Genomic DNA, 20,311 nt, shown 5'->3' with positions numbered 1-20,311 from the left:
ACTTCTTTAAAAAACGTCTTACTGATCCCAAACTTTTGAGCGGTAGTATATACATATATATATATAGGGTGCGATTTGCCGGGGGGGATGGGGGGATTTCCCCCCCTCTGGTCTATGCATCCCTGCCTCTGCTGAATTATTTTTATCCCCACCGGGGATAAAAAACATTCTGTGAACCCGCTCCGACGTCCAGATCTGAATCAAATGATTCGCCATACGCAATCCAAATGGAGCGTTTCGAAACAGTGAATCGTTTTGCGACGCAATGGTTTAACTGATTTGGAGTTTCAAAAAGCTCCGTTGATGCTGTGTTCTTTGCTCACTTTCTCTATAATCTATTCGTTGTTTGAATAACTGTGGAAATGAAATCATTACAATTAATAGGCCAAACTTACAATGTTTTTATTAAATTTTGATCATGTTAAATACAGTTTCCGTCGTATTAAAAACATTTCATGACTAAAAATGTTCATAAATTTTTATGACTAAATATATGTTTTTAGACTAAAAACTAGGGGAAGTCGTGGCCTAATGGTTAGCGAGTCGGACTCATAACCCAAAGGTTGTGGGTTCGAGTCTCGTACCGGCAGGGATTGTAGGTGGGGGGAGTGAATGTACAGCGCTCTCTTCCACCTTCAATACCACGACTGAGGTGCCCTTGAGCAAGGCACTGAACCCCCAACTGCTCCCCGGGCGCCGCAGCATAAATGGCTGCCCACTGCTCCGGGTGTGTGTTCACGGTGTGTGTGTGTTCACTGCTGTGTGTGTGTGCACTTTGGATGGGTAAAATGCAGAGCACTAATTCCGAGTATGGGTCACCATACTTGGCCACATGTCATGTCACGTCTCATGTCAAGTCACGTCAAAAAGACGGGTAGTTGGGTCAGCCTCCGCCTATGGAGTTTTATACGCCTATAAAAAGTTTTCAAAAGCATCCCTGTATATATATATATATGTATATATAATTTTGTCACTTCATTTCATTAAATCTTCTTTTCTCACTTCTTGTCGTATTTATTTTTATTCACTTTTCATCTCATTTAATCTTGTATTCCTTTCATATTCCTTTCCTTTTCTATTATTTTGGATTTTTTTTATTTTAGTTTTATTTTATTTATACCATTTTCTTGATTTAATCTCACTTCATCTAGTCTTCTCTTCTCGCCTTTTCCCTTTTCTTTTTTTTATTTTATTCTCATGCCATTTCATCTTATATCCTCTCTTTTTTTTTGTCACATATTTTGAACTTTTTATTTTATTATTTTTAATTATATCTTAAGTAAATAGTCTGGTCAGACAGCAGCTGTCTGTCACACCAAAAAATAATCTTATTTACTACCATTTACAACATGAAATATCATTGAAGCACATTAAACTTCGTGTAAGATGTTTCCCGGTTGAAAGAACATTAGGCAGGAAATAATGTAGGTTGTGATTTTATTTGATCAATCAGGACTTGATTGAATTGCGAATGTCATGATACGGCTGATTAATCATAATATTTTCCCCAACTATGCAGCCTTAGTTACATCAGCTGAAAAGTATCATTACGGAGAATGTTTTCACATTATAATTTTTAAATATTATGAACAAAGACATTTTATATTTCTTCAGAACATCACATTAACCCATGAATGTTCATTGAGAAAGCAAACAAGGCGCATGTTAGGGTTATCATGTTGTCTTTCTTTCTTTGTCACAGGCAAAGACTACCAGCCAAGAATGTGTATTACTACCGCTGCCCCGACCATCGGAGGAACTACGTGATGTCTTTCGCCTTCTGTTTTGACCGCGAGGATGACGTTTATCAGTTTGCCTACTGCTACCCCTACACCTACTCCCGTCTGCAGCATTACCTGGCCAGTCTGGAGCGCAGAAATCTCGATTACCTACTGCGAGAGCAGCTGGGCCTCAGTGTGGTTAGTCATTGCATGTTTGCTCACTGCGTTGCCGCACGTCTTTGTTGCGTTTCAGGTGTTTCTGTCACTTTCTATTATGTATGCATCTTCCTGTATCTGCTGTGCACTGCACACTCATTTTCTTTAAGGGGGCGGACACATGTAAGTGTCTTTGAGGATGCATGAGTGTGTGTGTGTGTGTGTGTGTGTGTGTGTGTGTGTGTGTGTGTGCATGATCTGCACAGGTACTGGATCATTCACAGTGCCTACAGTCCCGTCTCGCTCTTATCAAATAATTGTAGAGGAAAACTCATTAGGAATGTTCAAGAGATTAAAGCCCTATTTTAGGGCCTTCATCACTTTCACGTTCGTCAAGGAGAGCCAGGCACGGGAAGCCACTGATGAAAGGACATTTATTGATAAGAAATATGGTGTCAATGGAAAAAAAGAAATCAGTTTCACATGAAATGGGATTTGAAAGGGCAAATATATCAGGGGGAAAATAAATGGCAAAACTATATGTTAAAGCGATGCAAGAACAGAAATACAGACTTAAGGGTGAATCTGGTGCTCTTATTGATACAGCCTGTGAAGAATTCACTCAGACTGCATAAAACAAGATCAGATCTTTAAGTCTTTAATGTTCACCAAGGCTGCATTTATTTGATCCAAAAAATACAGTAAAACAGCAATACTATGAAATACTATTACATTTTTAAATAACTGTTTTCTATTTTAATATATTTAAAAAATTTAATTTATTCTTGAGATGCCAAAGCTACATTTTCAACAGCCGTTACTCCAGTCTTCAGTGTCACATGATCCTTCAGAAGTCATTCCTAATATGCTGATGTGATGCTCAAGAAACTTTTCTTATTATTATCAGTGTTGAAAAACAGTTGTGCTGCTTAAAGGGGTCATATGATGCTTTTTTAAAGATAATTATACTGTGATGTGACCCTGTCTCTCTCTCTCGCTCGCTCTCTCTCTCTCTCTCTCTCTCGCTCTCTCTCTCTCGTGCTCTCTCTCGCTCTCTCGCACTCTCTCTCGCGCTCTCTCTCGTGCTCTCTCGTGCTCTCTCTCGCGCTCTCTCTCTTTCTCGTCCAAAGAGAAAGGAAAACTTGAAATCGCATCATATGACCCCTTTAATATATATTTTTAACTTGATACATTGTTTTCATGATTCTTTGCTGAAAAGAACAGCCTTTTTTCAAAATATAAATCTTGTGTGACATTATACATGCCTTTGCTGTTATTTTTTATCAATTTAACTCTTCCTTGCTGAATAAAATTTTTCATTTATCCCCCCCCCAAAAAAAAAAATCTTTCAGCTAAACTTTTGAACAGTATATATGTAAACCTAAAAATACTAAATGAAAAATAGAAATGTTTTCTTAGCAAATAACTGAAATAAAATAAGTTTAACTAAAATTACTTAAACTAAAACTGAAAGAAAAATGTAAAGCTAAATATAAATATTAAAAAACATGACTGACAAAACCACATAGCAAAATTACAAACAAACTGAAAGTGAAATTAAAATTGAAAATATAAAAATAAAAGCTAATTCAAAATATTATTAAATAATATAATAATACTGAAATAACACAGGTAGAGGTCCTGAGTTTTGGTAAAGACAAAAAAAAATCCCTCGTATACTGCAAGGAAAAGCATACATTTTTAAGTGTCTGAATATTTTGGCAGGAGCCACTGGGCCTCCCTTGCCATTTCATTAGCATGTACAATCAGCCTTTTTTATAATTCATGTAGAAGATATAATGTCAGAAATAAAGCAAGAATGAAAGGATAGATACTGAATGTTGGAGAAAAAAAGTGAGGGAGGGACATTGAGATAGAACAAGAGAAAGTGAGAGCGAATGTATTTGTATGCACAGGCATAAGGACATTTTATGGCCTTATTTGTCTTTTTATGTCTTCTGTTCTTGGGTATGTGGCAGTACAACACTCTTAATGACCTGCAGAGATGGAGGAGAGAGGGAGGGAACAAAGAAAAAGAGCAGGATGAGGCTACAACAGCTTGGACTGCAGTAGTAAAACACTCTCTGGTGTAACACACAGACGTGATGTACTTAAACAGAGGATCTGTGAGGAGGAAGTCCATGTGCGCACACACACACACCTACACACGTGCTATAGGTAAAGCACCAGAGAACAAGCCTGGATTCAGTGTAATACTGGGATTACTTCTCTCATATCTTTCACTTTCAATGAGGCAAGTAAATGCGAAGAGCGTTCCACAAAAAGACTCGTCTAGTACATCTCAATTACCTCTTTTGCTCTGTTAATGCTTCGCCTCTCAGGGTCAAACACGTTTCTTTTTTAGAAGTCTGCTGGCTGGTGAGGTACAACTGTTTTACATTCACATTTGTAATACAACAACCAATCAGATTCCTCTCTATCCAGAGGTCTATGAAGATGAATCCGATCGAGCGTCGCCACAAATCAGTGTCCAAACACCCCAAATATGCTCATAAGGACTATTTTCACAACTTTAAAATGCAGACTCGCAACAACTGTCATGTTCAACAGCAATCGTCACATCTCTTTATTGTATCTTTAGTCATCAAAGTCCTCTAACAGCGTTATAAAGACAGAGAAGCATAGCGGGTTTTGACAGTCGCTTTGATGGATGATTATGCGTAGAAGCTTCTTCTATAGTCAGCTCGTCTGTTCGCCGCTGCCCATTTCGAACGTCGAGTTCGCATCAGCAAATGGAGAATGAAGTTGTTTTGAAGGCTGCGCATCCAGATCCATTATCCATATCCGAGTGTGAAATGCTCGAGCCATCTGAATATTTAAAAGAGATCAAACTCAGATCTGCATTTATATGGATGTGAATTATTTAGACAGTGCAGTGTAACATACAGATCTTGTATAGCACAAGCAGCATGATCTTTGTAGATTAAAATAAGTGTATTGGATTAAATATTTAAGCATATATAACTGTTTATTTTTGCATAAAAGCGGAAGGCCTCAGGGTCTTTGTTGATGCTCAGTTATCGTGACTCAGATGACCTGCCTCTCTAGACAGAGCTCCCCTGTTTCATCCTCTCCTTTCATGCATCCTTCAGTCGTTTTCTGTTGGCAAAGAGCCTGTCAATCTCAACAGAGGCCCGTCATGTGACTCGAGCCCTGCTTTCTCACACAGGTGCCTGTTTGTGTTGAATTCTGAGTGCCTGCTCCTTTAAAGATGTGGAGCCGGAGAAGGAGACAGAGCAACAGTTGTGGATCTGACAGGCTTGCAAGAGCACTTACTGCAACAAAGAGCAGAGACAAAGACAAGCAGACAGACAGAATCCAGCCTGAGGGCCTGACCGGCACTCTCTGCTTCACTTCACGTCTCTCTCTGTCTCTCCGTATAGCAATTTGCATCTATATATTCAGGTTTACATTCATATAGTCAGACTTATAAAAATATAGATTTTTTTTAAATTATGATTTCCTCGTTTTGCTATATTGAAATTGAAATGCTGTATTGTAATTTAATATGTTCCATTTTTTTTTACTTGAAATATTGTAGCTTTAAAGGGGTCATCGGATGCCCATTTTCCACAAGTTGATATGATTCTTTAGAGTCTTAATGAAAAGTCTGTAACATAGTTTGGTTAAAATGAGGGACTGTTTACTTTAGCCGCATTCATCGTGAAACTTGCTAATTAGCACATTATTAGGAAAGGCGATTTGCAAAGATTCATTAAAAAACCTTACACTCACTTCTTCTGGAGTTGAAGCTGGATCACGAATGATTCGCGTGAACATAAACGCATTTAGGTAGATCGGGGGCGCATTCCCTTCAGAAACAAACGTAATTCACTGTGTCTTCAGTGGCTCAGATGTTGGGAGTAAATGATGACTGCTATGTTCAATCATTATTACATCCAACAACAAAACACCTCAGTCGCTTTGGAGACATTCTTGTCTTCATCTGCTCCGGTGGTGAAACAATGGCGGATTGATGACAGCTCACTCAGGGCGGGTCTATTTTTATCATTATAGGGTGGTTGTGTACACACACTGCCAACACACATTTCAGTTCAAACAACCTGTAAAAGTGCATGTAGCATCCGATGACAACTTTAAGTTTGTAGAAATTACAAGGAGAAAATGAAAGTCTTCTTTAGAGCTTCTATAACGCAAAAGACTGAATGTCCTAAATACTGTCCAGACAGTAAGCAAGTCATTATTTATTTAAGTACTTATTGCATTTTTAAACAATGATTCAGATAATTTTGGTACGGATCCCCGCACATGACATGCAGGGAAAAAAAGTCAATCGTGCGCACAATTTACTATTTCATTCCCTCGTTTTAAGTAAATTGTGCCCACAAAATAATAATTTGTTCTACTTGCTGTGTGCATTCTCATAAACTGATATAGATGCCTCTCACTTAAAATGATTCCATGTAACGCTGTAAGGCTTTTGAGAATGTGTGTGTATATAAGAATAAAACTCAGAATAAAACTCGATTAAAGTGTCTCTGTCCATAACATAACAGCAGCAACAGGTTTATGAAAATATGGACAGGAAGTAGAACAAATTATTATTTAGTGCGCACAATTTACTTAAAACAAGGGAATTAATTAGTATATCATGCGCACGGTTTAGTAAAATGAGGGAACGAATTAGTAAATCGCGCACTCGTTTCACCTTTTTTTTTCCTGCATGTCAGGTGCGGCTTTGTATTACGGAGATTCCATGAATCAGTTTTGTAACAAATTTTTTTTTTTAGCTTCTTTTAGCTCTAAAAATGAATTTTTAATAAGTGCCAAAATGTAGGGTGAATCATGTTAATCTCATCAGACCCAACTCTAAAGGTGTATACAGTAAATGTTTAAAAGCTTTATGCCACAAGTGTGTACTTGATCAGTTTGTCATGCCTAGAATGCAAGATAGTAACCAGTTCCTTTAAAAACAGAACAATTTGTTCTATGATCAAGTTGAACTTCATGCCCATTGCTGTAAAGAGGAGTGATGTACATTTAAAACAGGCCTTGAGGAAATGACCAGACTTTCAGAACTATTCTTCTGTGGGTTTATGCTCACTCTCCGTCTGTCTGTGTTACGGCACATAACATTTCTATAGGGAAGAGCCTTGAGTCAAGTTGATGCAGAGTGGCTGCCGTTACTGGTTGTTTAGCAATAGTTCATCCAATATGGTCAGTTCACTGCACCTTTCATGCCTCTAAAACAGAGAAACATATGGCACTTTTCCACTGCATGGTACGGCACGGTACGGCTCACTTTTGGGGGGTTTTCCACTGGGTACAGTACATGGTACCTGGTACTTTTTTTAGTACCACCTTGGTTGGGGTTCCAAGTGAACCGTACCGTTACCAAAACGTGACGTGTAAACTCTGCTGATCACGGATTGGCCGGAGAGAATCATCACTACCTGCGTCACTGAACTTGCGACACAAACACAAAAGAACCGCTAGATTTAAATCAGCACAGCCAGCGAAGGATCGAACGCAACTGTTTTGAACGAGCGCACCTTTTTTTTTAACAACCAAAAAGTTTTGCTGTCTGCTGCGGAAGAACAGACGTTCCTCTCGTTGATAGCAGAGGAGCGGATCCAGCAAGAGGTTGATGGGGCGACGCAGAATGAAAAAGTTTTCTTTTAGGAGTCGTGGTAGTAGAGGCGGCGCAACTATAACGACGTGAATAATCCCACCCACTCTAAAGCGGTACTGAACTGCAGTGGAAGCGCAAACCGTGCCGTGCCGAGCCGAGTCGTACCACGCAGTGGAAAAGTGCCAATAGATGATACTTTGATAAGGTGACTTTTAACTTTGCCTTTTTTATTAAATTTTAAACATTCTATTAACAGAATGTGTATATAAACTGTGTTGTGCAGTGCCAAGCAGCAGTATTCAATTTCAACAAAACTAACAGTAAAGTAATAAAAAATGCTGTAATTTGTCCTTGAGGAATATATTTCTTGAAAGGATGATAATGTTGTTATGATGAAGTTTTGATTAACAGATTGAATTGAATAGTTTGGTTTATAGATTTATTGAATAGTTAATTTTGTTCAAGAAGGATAAATATGAAGTTTGATTATATTTAAAAAAAATTGTTGAGGCACACACTTAAAGGGATAGTTCACCCAAGAATGAAAATTTGATGTTTATCTGCTTACCCCCAGGGCATCCAAGATGTAGGTGACTTTGTTTCTTCAGTAGAACACATTTGTTGATTTTTAACTCCAAAGATAAACATCAAATTTTCATTCTTGGGTGAACTATCCCTTTAAAGACTTTATATCATTCATCGGCCCATTTTTGTAACAATGTAAAAGTATTTTCTGCCACTTTATAAATCACTGATAAATTGAATGCATACTTGCAGAAAAAAAGGAATTAATTTCTTTAACCTTACTGATCTTTTTATTGCATTCATCAACAGTATTGAATAAAAAGCTTCCTCGTGGTTAATTTAGATGTAATTTTTTATTTTATAAATTAAGTAATTGGGTTTTTGTTAACGTGTTTAATATTATATACATTTTAATTAAGTAAATATTGGCATCAGCAACTCATTGTCGAAGTCCATTGTTATGCATATGAGGGATGCAAATATTTTGCAGAATGACTCAGTGGAAAAATCCCTTGTCAGTCTCTATTTACAACAGCCTATGCTCACATTCTCAGAGTAAATATTCACTTTCTTGTATGTTTTATATGGTCTACACTGCCTCACGCCTCTCTGTGATATGAGATAGTTGTTTCCACAGAGATGACTCTGAGCTGCTGATGGCTACTTTGCTGTTTTCATTCATCTCCCTCTTTGAGATTTCCTGTTCAATACAAGAAGCCGATGCATCTCCTTGGTAGGGACTGCAGTCTTCAGAGGCTCTGTGCAAAACTCCAGGCAACTGGCGTTAGAACTATTCTGGCTGTCCGTAACCCCTCTCTCTACATCCTAAAGTCCACTGACATACAGTCCTGAGTTTCACAGCCAGGGCTGAAGAAATCCCCCTCCAATCATCATTTTTGAGCATTTTAAAGCGTGAGTTGAGTTGACCGGCTGCCTGTGAAGGATGAACGTTAAGCAGGCAAATGGTGTCCCGTCTCTGGTTTGATGGAGTACAGGTTTATGGATGTAGTCAGAGGGTGCGGGGTAAGCACTTTTAACGCAAGTCCTTTTTTTTTTTTATCCTCTGTCACTGGTGGCTAGTACTTATAGGAGTGAGTTTAATAACAGCTCCTAAAATGGAAGGTGGACTGAAATGTGTGTGTGTGTGTGTGATTACTGGCTCTTTAATGGCCATCTCAGAGTTGCACCTTTGAGCTGCATGCTGGGCACTGCTAGATTCCTCATGTTTCATCAGTAAGAGCCAAACGTACAAGAACCACCTTGAGGCAAATTTAAATTATCTTAATAAATCTGTAAAACAGGCGTTTAGTTGACAGAGATGAATTACTTCTTCTGTCCTATCAGAAATCTACTTTCAAGTTTGTTATTTGACACCATCTTAAAGGCTGTTGTTGATGTTGGAGCACTACAATGAAAGGTGTATATTACAAACATTAAAGATTTTTTTTTGTTTTATTACCAAACAGTTATTCATTTGAACACATTCCTTGTTTGTTTGTGTATTAAATATTTATACAGCTGCAAAAAAAAAAAAAAAGTGTGCTACTCCATTTAACACGTTTTACTGTCTTTAGATTTGGGAATGCACAATATATCAGTACCTTATCAGTTATATATTGGCCAGTATTAGTGTGTTTTTTTTTAATCATCTAAATTTTGTCATCATCTAATACTAACTTTTAAATCCAGATTATGGGATTTATGCACCATTTCTTTGAAGAGCACTTCCCTGTAATAGAGGTCCCATCTCTATAAATAGTCTTCCATATAATAGAGGTCTCACCTCTATTATATTAAGTACTTTTTATTATTTATACAGACCTTTTTCTTTAGCATATCTAAAAAACTAGACATTAAAATGTTGTCATGCCTAAATTTGCTTAAGCAGCACAAAAGTGACAAAAACTATATTTTAAAGTGCTATATGTATTTATATTTTATTTATACCACACATACATACAATGTATTTCTGTTAAAAAAGAAAAGAAATATAAAGAAAGGGAAAAAGAAAGAAAAAATATTTTAAATACAATAATAATGCAAAAACAATGTAATATCTGCCTATGTCTATAAAATCCCTGTTTAAATCCATTCTACATATTTTCATAATCACGCTGAACCTAAGGATAACTTTAAAACCCTCTAAAATAATTGGATCTCAGAGTGTCAGTGGAACATGTGGCCGTCACATTCATTGCTCTCTATGACTACGTTTACATGGACATCAGTAATCTAATTATTTACCTTATTCTGAATAAGACAATATTGCGATTATGGTGTTTACATGAGTTGCTTTTAGAATATTCCTTTCATGTTCCCGGTTTACATGTTATAGTACGTAGATCGATTAATGACTATGTCATTACGTCACCACGCGACGCCATCCGACGTCCCCTCCAGAATTTCACATAAACATATAATTCGTCTTCATTATGATGCCATATACAGTTTTGTGTGTTCCATTTTTAATTTACTGAAAGCTTCAAGTGCAGTTAATTATTTAGATGCCAAGACCCAGAGCACTCACCGCTCACAAACGGGCATTAACAACAGATGCACATATGACAGACAGAGAGAGTGGGGTGAAGCCATGCTTGAAATGAACAACCCTGAGACGCTCGCTCCTGTTCTGCAGTTCCAGCTGAACTCTGATTTTAATAAAATTAATATATGCTTCCGATGCAAGTTAAAGAAGTATGTTATACATTTATGCATTTAGCAGGCACTTTTATCTTGACTTATAAAAGAGGAGCAAAAGCTATATTAGACTTTCAGAAATTTGCTCTGGTCAAGCTCAAATGCTTTTTTGATTGTTATTTTTATATATTTATGAATATACAAAGGGACAATGTGCATCAATCAGCATTCAAATAAATGTAAATATACCTGAGTTAGCAAAAAGGCTAAATAAAATGATTATAATCAAAAAGGTTTACTTATTTACGTAATGAAAAGCAAATGATCTGGATGTTCATGATGAGCTGAAGTTGATACTGATCTTACATGAAGATGTCAACTTGAAGTGTGTTGTTATATTTTATGTTGTATTTTAGATATGTCATATTTTAGAGCAGTACAGTGTTTTAGTGTAATTTTCACACACAGACTAAACTTATGTGAAGTCTGACATAAAATACCTCTGTAAATAAATACAATTTAAAAATTCACGTCTCGCACAATTTAATGCTCTCTGAATGGAACATATATGCTCCCTTCAAACTGGAATCATGGCAGAATATCCTGTGATGTCCGAATAGAACAAATGTTTGAGATGATAAGCGATCTATACAACATGTGCATAGAGGTGGTATGCAAGGACTGGAATTGAGAACCCCTGGCTTACAATGTTTGTGCCTCATCAGAATGTTGTGGGTACGTTTACATGGACATCTACACGATGGTAATAGTGTGATTAAGGTATGTACATGTCTATACTGCACTTCGATAATGCGACTAAAATAGGAATACTCCACGTCTTACTTCGATTAGTGTTTACTTCGATTATGACTTTAGCCGGATTAAGGTAATCAAAAATCTCTGTTTACATGGTTGATTCTTAATCATTGTATTGTCTTAATCGTATTAAAATCGGAGTATTGTTGTCCATGTAAATGTACTAAATGTGAAACAGCTCTGTTGGCCCTTTTAGTCTGAAAAATGGGGTAAAGGATTGCTGGCTGTGAGAAGGACAGAACAAGAGAGGAGGAGGAGAGGAAAGGAGCATGGAATCTACAGACAAACATTCAAGAGGGGAGGAAGGTCATTTTTTGTTGTTCTAATGGTCACTGGAGCCCCTACAGACAGACGAACAGTGGGGGATCTTGTTTGGCAGCCTGTTAGCAGGAATAAAGTATGGAAAGCTTCTTGGACGGACGCGTCTCTGGCCTTCGCACACTTCTCTCTATCTCTCACTTTACATCAAGGTTTATCTCTGTGTTTGTACACCACGTGCCAAGATTTAATCAATGGCAGTTCTGCCTTGCGTGAAGAGAGAAGGTCAAAGTCGGACCGGAGAGATGGAGGGAGGGCAGAAAAGGAAGAGACAGGAGGAAAGAGAAAAGGGAGGAGGAATGGCGTAGGATGAGAAGAAGATGAGGCAGAATCCGTGAGCTGTGAAACAGTGATGGATAATCGCATGAAATCTGGTTGTTTATGGACTGCAAAGCAGAAATGGAGTCCTCCTCCATCACATGGCGAATCTTTCATCGCTCTCTCTGTCTCTCATTTGTGCTGCTGTTTACTTGTCCAATTTTCTCAGTTTGAATCTGACTAAAGCAGAAATCTTAATTATCAGTCCCCCAACTCTAACAAAAAACATAACTAATGCTCCCAGACTTGACCTTTGAAGCTACATCAATTATTCCATCTGCCACCGTCAAAAACTTCAATCATTCAAATCATTCTTGACTCTTCACTGACCTTAGATGCTTATATTAGTCAACTCTGTAAAGCTGCATTCTTTCAACTTCTCTGTATTGGACTGGGCAAATGTCTACTATCCATTAAGTAATTATGTGTGAAATGATTGTTTGTTCCTTACTGTTATTGTGAAGCATCCATAAGCTTGGGAAAGGCGCTATATAAATTAAACATTATTATTATTATTTGTCAAATCTTTTTTGAAAGCTGGTCCAAAAGGTTTAGTAATTTGAAGAGCTCTCCACCAGCTGCCTGGTATTGTCCTCTCAAGAGCTGACCAGTCTTTCTCTATTTGTCACTGACTCTATTATCTGAAGACTCACAAACAGTGGGTGTAAATCCAGTCATCAGTCTCTTACAATTGAGAGTGATTTATTTTTTATTTTTTTGTCATTTTTGTGAAATTTAAATCTCTTTGTCAGTGAAAACCTTGTTTAGAGCCCACATCTGATTTCTCCTCAGGAGTTCTGAAATACTAGAAGTACAGTTGTAGGAAAAAGAAGTGAAAGGATCTTTTTTCCCTCCTAACGGTTTCATTTTTTTTTTTAATGTTTGCAAACAGTATATATTTACTGTATGTTTTACTGTCCACCTGATTTTTTGGAGCCATGGCCATCAACACATTTATCTGTGATGCAAGCAAACATCACCTACTGACTCTGTTCTCCACCAAAACATTGGATTCAGATGGATGGTGTTTTTTCATCTGTTTTGGAGTGATTGGCTTCTCATATAAAATAGCAAAATGGGTGATGGTAATCATATTGGGAGGAAAAAAATATTATTACTCTTAAATATTGTTACATTTAAACAAATTTATGTAATTCATGCCTTTACATAGTTAAAGAAAACAAACACATAAATAATTTATTATTTGTTGTAGTAGTAGTAGTAGTAGTAGTAGTAGTAGAAGTAGTAGTGTTATTAGTATTATTATCATTATTATTATTCCCATAAGCTTGTTGTTTCCTGTTCTTTTTTTTTTTTTTTTTTTATTAAATATTATTATAAATAATAATTGTTGTTACATTTTCTTGACTTACAGGAAAAACTCTGCACTTGTTGCATTATGTTGGCAATCAAAGAAATGTATGTTCTTTAATTCATGCATTAACATATTGCCACAACTGTCTGACTCTCGTCATTTTCCAATATCATTTTCCCCCCAACATTTCCTGTCCTCTCTGTACTATCACTGTTAATAAGAGTGGCAAATGGCCAAAAATAAAGTAAGATTTCCAAGCATTTCAAGAAGTGTAAGAGCATAAAATACAACAAACGTTTCACATCTGTCGATACAACTGCGATGTGTTTAACCACTGTGAAATGCCTCCCTACAACTGTTCCGTGTGATTTAAACATCCTTTGTTGTAAGCCTAATAACATTTCACCGTCGGGGTGTGACCTTTGCCGGTGGGTCTCTCAGAGCACCAGGGGTCAGCGTTCTCTCTGCCGGTGTCAAATGGAATCTGTCTTTTCCATTCGCACCTAACAGTGTGAATGCTCACTCTTAACAAATCTGACTCTGGATTGAGCCACGGATAAGTCGTGACCCAAGCTTGACTGCAGGGCGGTTATTTTACATTAGATTGAAGATAAAGAGTTTGATTTGACCCCGTTTTATCAAACCACCCTTTTATCGAGTCCAATGGGCCCTTCGGTAGGCGATCCTGCTGCTTTATTGCATATTGAGACTCCCATATCAGCAGCAGAGGAATCATCTAGCTGATATGGAGGACCGTAATAAAGAAAGGATGGAGTGAGAAGAAATAGAGAGAGCGGGAAATGGAAAAAGACAGAAAGAGGGGCGACTGCAATAGTACAATGGAATATTGTTTTCTTGAGGCCGTAATAAGATAAAAGAAAACGGGGGGCCTATCAAGCCAGCATGGACGGAGAGGGCAGAAATATGACCAGTAGGTACGGCGACTTCTCTTCATCTTCAGAGAGGCATCCTTCATCTTCCTGAAACAGTAAAATTATCCTCATTGTAATGCAAGGTTTGCTTAGAGATAATATTTATTTTTTGAAATTGAAATGGCTCACACCTTGAGGGCTTAACTCTGTTTCAATATTTTGGAAGTGCTTTGCGAGCTGTTTGTTATGCAGAGGTCGGCAGATGGATCTGGTTAGGAGAGGGGGATTTATTGACATGGGGTTATCTCCCAGCATGGGTTCATATCTGTCACTTAACTCTGTCCGGTTGAAGCGGAGCCAAGGCCGCTCTGCCCTTCCCTGGTGCCGTCAGTCTTCAAAGCGCATATCTTGAAATCTCATAAGGCCCCCAACTTTCAGCTTTAGGTCAAAGGGGCTGATGGGGTAGAGTCATGAGATGGATACAGAAAACCGTTATGGTGGTGAAAGAGAATATAACCTGAAGTGCAAGTATCAAAAGTTTGGGTAATGTATTTACGACCACGCAAAGATCTTCCTCTTCTTCTCATGCTGTTCTTTTTTATTTTAAATGATTGTAATTTAAATACTGTTTTTTATTTTAAATGATTGTAATTTAAATACTATCTATCTATCTATCTATCTATCTGTTTATATACACTAGATAGACAGACAGACAGACAGACTGACTGATTGATTGATTGATTGATTGATTGATTGATTGATAAGTGTAATAGTGTATAAATAGATAAATTAGTGTAAATCAGTGCCCATTTTATTTAAACAAATACTAGTTAAAAATATGAAATAGTACTAAGAAAAATATAAAATAGTAACACTGACAGAAACATTGTCAACCAAAACATCATTGTTGATTAATATTATGCCATTTTAGAAAAATATAAAATTAATATATATGATCGACATATTGACTACATTTAAGACATTTTCCTCAAAAGAAAAGACTTACTAAAACAAAGCAAAAAAAAAAGTTAAAAAATTAACACTGCTTTTATTATTATTTACCACAGCTTGTAGCTTGCTAGCAAGTAGAGAACAGAATGAAAAAGTAATCAAGTTTTTAAGAGCTTTTATGGCTTTTTAATAAGTAAAAAATGCACCTTTCTGACAGTGTAATTGCCTTCCATTGCGGGAACCAAATTTAAGGCCCAGGTTGGTTGGAGAGAGAAAAAACGATCTGGCAATGGAGAAACACAAGTGATACAGTACATCATTTTTGGGTAGAAAAGAAAAAGAATTAATGAAAAGTGAGTTACTCACCCTACAAAAGCAGCCAAGCTTGAAATTCAGTTTGAGGGGAAACTTAATTTGTTGTAGATGGGTTGAGAAACATATTTAGCCAGAGAGAGATTGAGAGGAAGAGAGGGAGTGTGGGAAAGAAAAGGCACATTTGAAGGAGTAAAAGAAATAGAAAGAGAGAAAAGATATTTGGTAAATAACAGGAAAAAAAACTGTATTTTCCCTGTGTTCATATACCAGATAGCAACAGGTCTCATGCTGCCTTTAGGTCATGCTGGAATGATGATGATCTCACATGAACGTCACCATCAAGTCTTGATTTCCAGCTGGAAACTGCTTTATCAAAGTTAAATGTTACAGTTTATTATTTTACAGTCTACCGGTTTAAATCTGCATTGTTTGCACTCTATTATGTTGCACTAACATGAAAAAAAACTTCCTGTTTTTCACCTAACATTTTTTTTTTCTTTTTTCTTTTTTTTTTGAAATGACACATTTCATGTAGTTATAATGATTTCCGAACTCGTAAGCAGGAGGTTCCCAGGAGGACTTGAAGGCAGCTTCAGTTAGCTTCTGAAATGTGAGTTACATCATTAGATCTCATCCTCGCTTCCTTCATCTTCCACAAACCTCAGCCCTGCACAACAATCAGCAAAACAAATGGGAATTGGGAAAAGTTTTTCAGCACGTTTCTTCTCTAACTATGGTTAAGGAGATTATAGTACGGTGGGTTGGTGTCTCAGATCAATATGGACTCAGCTCTTACTGTCTGAGCTGAAAGCCAAGCTGCAAGATTTCTGTCAGCACATTTTACAGGGAAGCGGTGGCGTTTCTCTGCTGCTAGTTGAAGCGGGCAGCTGATAGTGGCAGTTAATGATCACTCTCATGTGGGCTTGCTACCTTCAAGGTGATTTGATAAGGCTGTTTCCATTAAATTAAATGGTGAACACACTAAGGATGTATGGTGAGGTCTGATAACTGTAATTGGCCATGGTTTAAGGTATAACTAGTTTTACACTGTACACAATGTATCAGTGTTTTAGTATTTTAGTATTATTTATATAATATTGTAGTAATTATTAATTTTAATGACTTTTTATTACTATAATTAATTGGCTTTTTTCAGTTTTAGTTTTAGTAACTGTAGTATTTCAACTTGTTTCAGTTAGTTGTAAAGGCTACATTTTTAATTTTCATTTCAGTTTTTTATTAAATATTTATATTTTATTTTATTTTAGCTTTATTTCAATTGTGCCACTGATTGGCATAAAGTCGAACACATTCGCTTATTTAATTTGTTAGTCAGCATTTATTTACTCAGGTATGCATTTATATGTTTATATTTTTAATATTATATTTTAAATTTGTAGGCTATTTACATGTTTTGTTGGCAATTTTTTGCATAAGTGAAATACAAAATGTTTATGGTTGACATTTTAATATTTAGAATAACTAGTCTAGTTTTGTTTTATAGATCTCCAATCTGTTTGACACATGTCAGTCACCTGGCTGCTGTCCATCAGCATCATTCAACCTGCAGATCAGCTGAACTACTGACATTAACAGTGATAACGTGTGACCCTGACCACAAAGAACTGTGACATTTAGCTCTGCAGGATAGCAGGAGATCCTACTGTATGTATTAAGCTTTTGCTTTAGAATGAATGAGTCTGTGTGTGTGTGTGTGTGTGTGTGTGTGTGTGTGTGTGTGTGGTTCAGGTATACCCTACGTTATGGGGACAAAATTTACCCACAAAGATGGCAGTATCCAAAATCCTATTTTGGTCGCCATGAGGAAACAGGCTTATAAATCGTACAGAATTAAGTTGCAAGTATGCAACAAAAAAAAAAAGTTTCCTTTTAGGGTTAGGGTAAGGGGATAGAAAATACAGTTTGTACAGTATAAAAACCATTACGCCTTTGGCATGTCCCCATAAAACATGAAAACCCAACGTTAGATAACATTTAGATAAGTGTGTTTGTGTGTGTGTGTGTGTGTGTGTGTACCTACTTAACCATATTTTGGGGACAAATCTGTACCCAAAAGTGAGCTAACCTGACAACATTTCCAAAAACCTCCCTTTGGGGACGTCCTCATTTGTAAAACTGGTATAAAAATAAAGTAAACAAAGTTTTTTTTTTTTGTAAAAATGCAGAAAGTTTCCTGTAAGGTTTTAGGGTTAGGGTAAGGGGATAGAAAATACAGTTTGTACAGTATAAAAACCATTACGCCTTTGGCATGTCCCCATAAAACATGAAAACCCAACGTTAGATAACATTTAGATAAGTGTGTTTGTGTGTGTGTGTGTGTGTGTGTGTACCTACTTAACCATATTTTGGGGACAAATCTGTACCCAAAAGTGAGCTAACCTGACAACATTTCCAAAAACCTCCCTTTGGGGACGTCCTCATTTGTAAAACTGTTTTTTTTTTTTTTTTTTGAGATTGTAAAAATACAAAACGTTTTCTGTGAGGGGTAGTTTTAGGTGTAGGGTTGGTGTAGGGCGATAGAAGATACAGTTTGTACAGTATAAAAACCATTACGCCTATGGGGAGTCCCCACAAAGATAGTGAACCAGACATGGGTGTGTGTGTGTGTGGCTCATGAAATGTTTGTAATACCTGAAGAATGGCAGTTGCTCATCTGGTACAGAACTCAAAAAAGTAATTAGTCACTGGCAAAACATCTGCTGACATAATGTTTGCAATTAATTAATTGGAATGCATATGTTTGCAATAATTTTTTGTCCTCAGATGTTGTAGTTACAGCACCTTCCAGCAGGAGGTTTACAGAACTAACTGGCAAGCAAAACCTTGTCGTTGCAACCACATATTGTTTTCTTTCCATGCAGTGACATAAAATGTGGCACCAAAAGTGTGGAGTTCAAAGATGCCATATTTATTGAACCTACACTTAAATGAAAATTGAGAGCTTCAGTGAAACAGAAGATTTTCAGCTAGATTTGTATTTTGTTTTCCTCAAACACAGCTATGACTTCAGAAGTCTTGGCACTAGTCATACAGACTACTTTTATATGCTTTTTGGCACAGTGTAAATCACTATTTATTTTATTTGGAAAACAGAAGCTCAGACATTCTGCTTAACATCTCATTTTCAGAATAAAGAAAAATAATACTAGGATGGAACAACATAAGTGTGAATAAATAATGGCAAAATGTTCATTTTTGAATTAACTATCCCTCTAAGGCCCATGATGCGTGATATCCTTGTGCAGATTTGTAGTATGCTAATGATAGTTTTGTAGAGTTGCTATTATGTGTACCTCATGTAAAACCAGTGGACAGTGAAAGGCTTTGTAACATCATAAAACCATTCATGACCATGAGTAAAGATCATCGCCTTTTCTTTGTGAGTGAATTCAGCTCATTCAGGCTCAGCACTGTGTGCGTGTGTGTGTGTGTGTGTGTGTGTGTGTGTGTGTGTGTGTGTGTGTCAGGGCTCTAGAGGTTAGAAGCAGGAGTGTGTTTACTGAAGTGAAGTATCCCTGGATCTGGAGCCACCCACCCTGGACACACTCCGCCAGACTTGCCCTTCCAGTTCCTGCCCTTGTCCCAGCCCTGCCCGCCTCACACGGCGACTGCAGAGCGCTGATAACACACACCTCCAGCTACGCGCTTCAGCCACTCACACACAGATACTCACAGATACACACACGCCGCTAACCATGTGCAACAGTTCCTCCCACGTACGCACGAGAGCGGACACAAATCTGCACACAGAAACACATTTTCTGTGCCCACACTCCTCCTTTTGTCCATACGTTCCTTTTTTCTCCTTCCATCCTTCTCTTTCCATTCCCCAAAGCAACCTTCTAGTCTTGTCCTTTTTAGTGCGCTGGACAAAAGACACATGTGAGGCGGCCCACAGTCATACGGCTTCATTCTTTCCTCTTGTCGTCTCCCACCCCCATCAACAATCTTCACCGTTAAACTCTTGCGAGAGAAAGAGAGATGAATGCGGACACACTGCTCTATCCCGGAGGACGTGGTGTCTCTGGCATGCCGTAAGGTGCATATTGTGATATAGTGACTCCATTCAGTCAGTCGATTGCTTTTAGTGGCAGTCTGGCTGGGCCGGAGGAATTGAAAAGGACAGTGGTCTGCTTTTCATTAGGCCTCCGCCCAGACCGGAGAGTCTGGAGGGACTCACGGGAGGGGACGCCAGCCGAGATGGCCTGACAAGACACTTGCGCAATGGGTTCTGGGAGGACGGTGGGGAACGGGGCGGTGAGGTTATTCACACTGATGTCGAGAGCAGGCACCTGATCTGGCAGACAGGTGGGCTTTCATACCTCTTTTGTTCTTGCTTGTTTTCACATGGTCACTCGCTATTTATCACACTCGCCTGTGAAAGAATTGGAATATTGTTTTCCTGCTACATTAATCTAGCACATTTTCTCTGTTGTTTTTTTTTTTTTTATAGATGGTACTACATAAAGAAGGCAGGTTCTGTAGAACAGACAGATAAAGTACAACACATCCTTCTGTTTGGCTTGTTTGCTTCATGACCATTTATTCTCTTTTTGTTAGCATTTAGCTTTACAGAAAAGGATTGATGAGTAGAAATGTTATGATAACACTTTGGATTACATAAAGGTATTGTTAATGCATTTTATTGTATTCATAATACCTTAAATGTAAATGCCCTGTATATATGCCTTATGTATATATATATATATATATATATATATACACACACACA

The 20,311-nt window shown here is 37.5% G+C and overlaps 1 protein-coding gene across 1 annotated transcript in view; it reads left to right on the top strand.

Moving 5' to 3' along the window:
- The window catches only part of LOC107700377 (BEN domain-containing protein 5-like), a 256,153-nt gene that overhangs the window by 179,243 nt on the left and 56,599 nt on the right, over positions 1 to 20,311 (top strand). Inside the window, exon 4 of the mRNA XM_016502006.1 lies at positions 1,703 to 1,919. Coding sequence (XP_016357492.1) covers positions 1,703 to 1,919 — 217 coding nt within the window. The remainder of the gene's footprint in view (positions 1 to 1,702; positions 1,920 to 20,311) is intronic.

This window comes from Sinocyclocheilus anshuiensis, unplaced genomic scaffold (assembly GCF_001515605.1).
Source record: "Sinocyclocheilus anshuiensis isolate Anshui unplaced genomic scaffold, SAMN03320099.WGS_v1.1 scaffold477, whole genome shotgun sequence".
NCBI lineage: Eukaryota > Metazoa > Chordata > Actinopteri > Cypriniformes > Cyprinidae > Sinocyclocheilus > Sinocyclocheilus anshuiensis.
The sequence above is the reverse complement of the archived record's forward strand: the minus strand, read 5'-3'. Positions and strand labels throughout refer to the sequence as shown.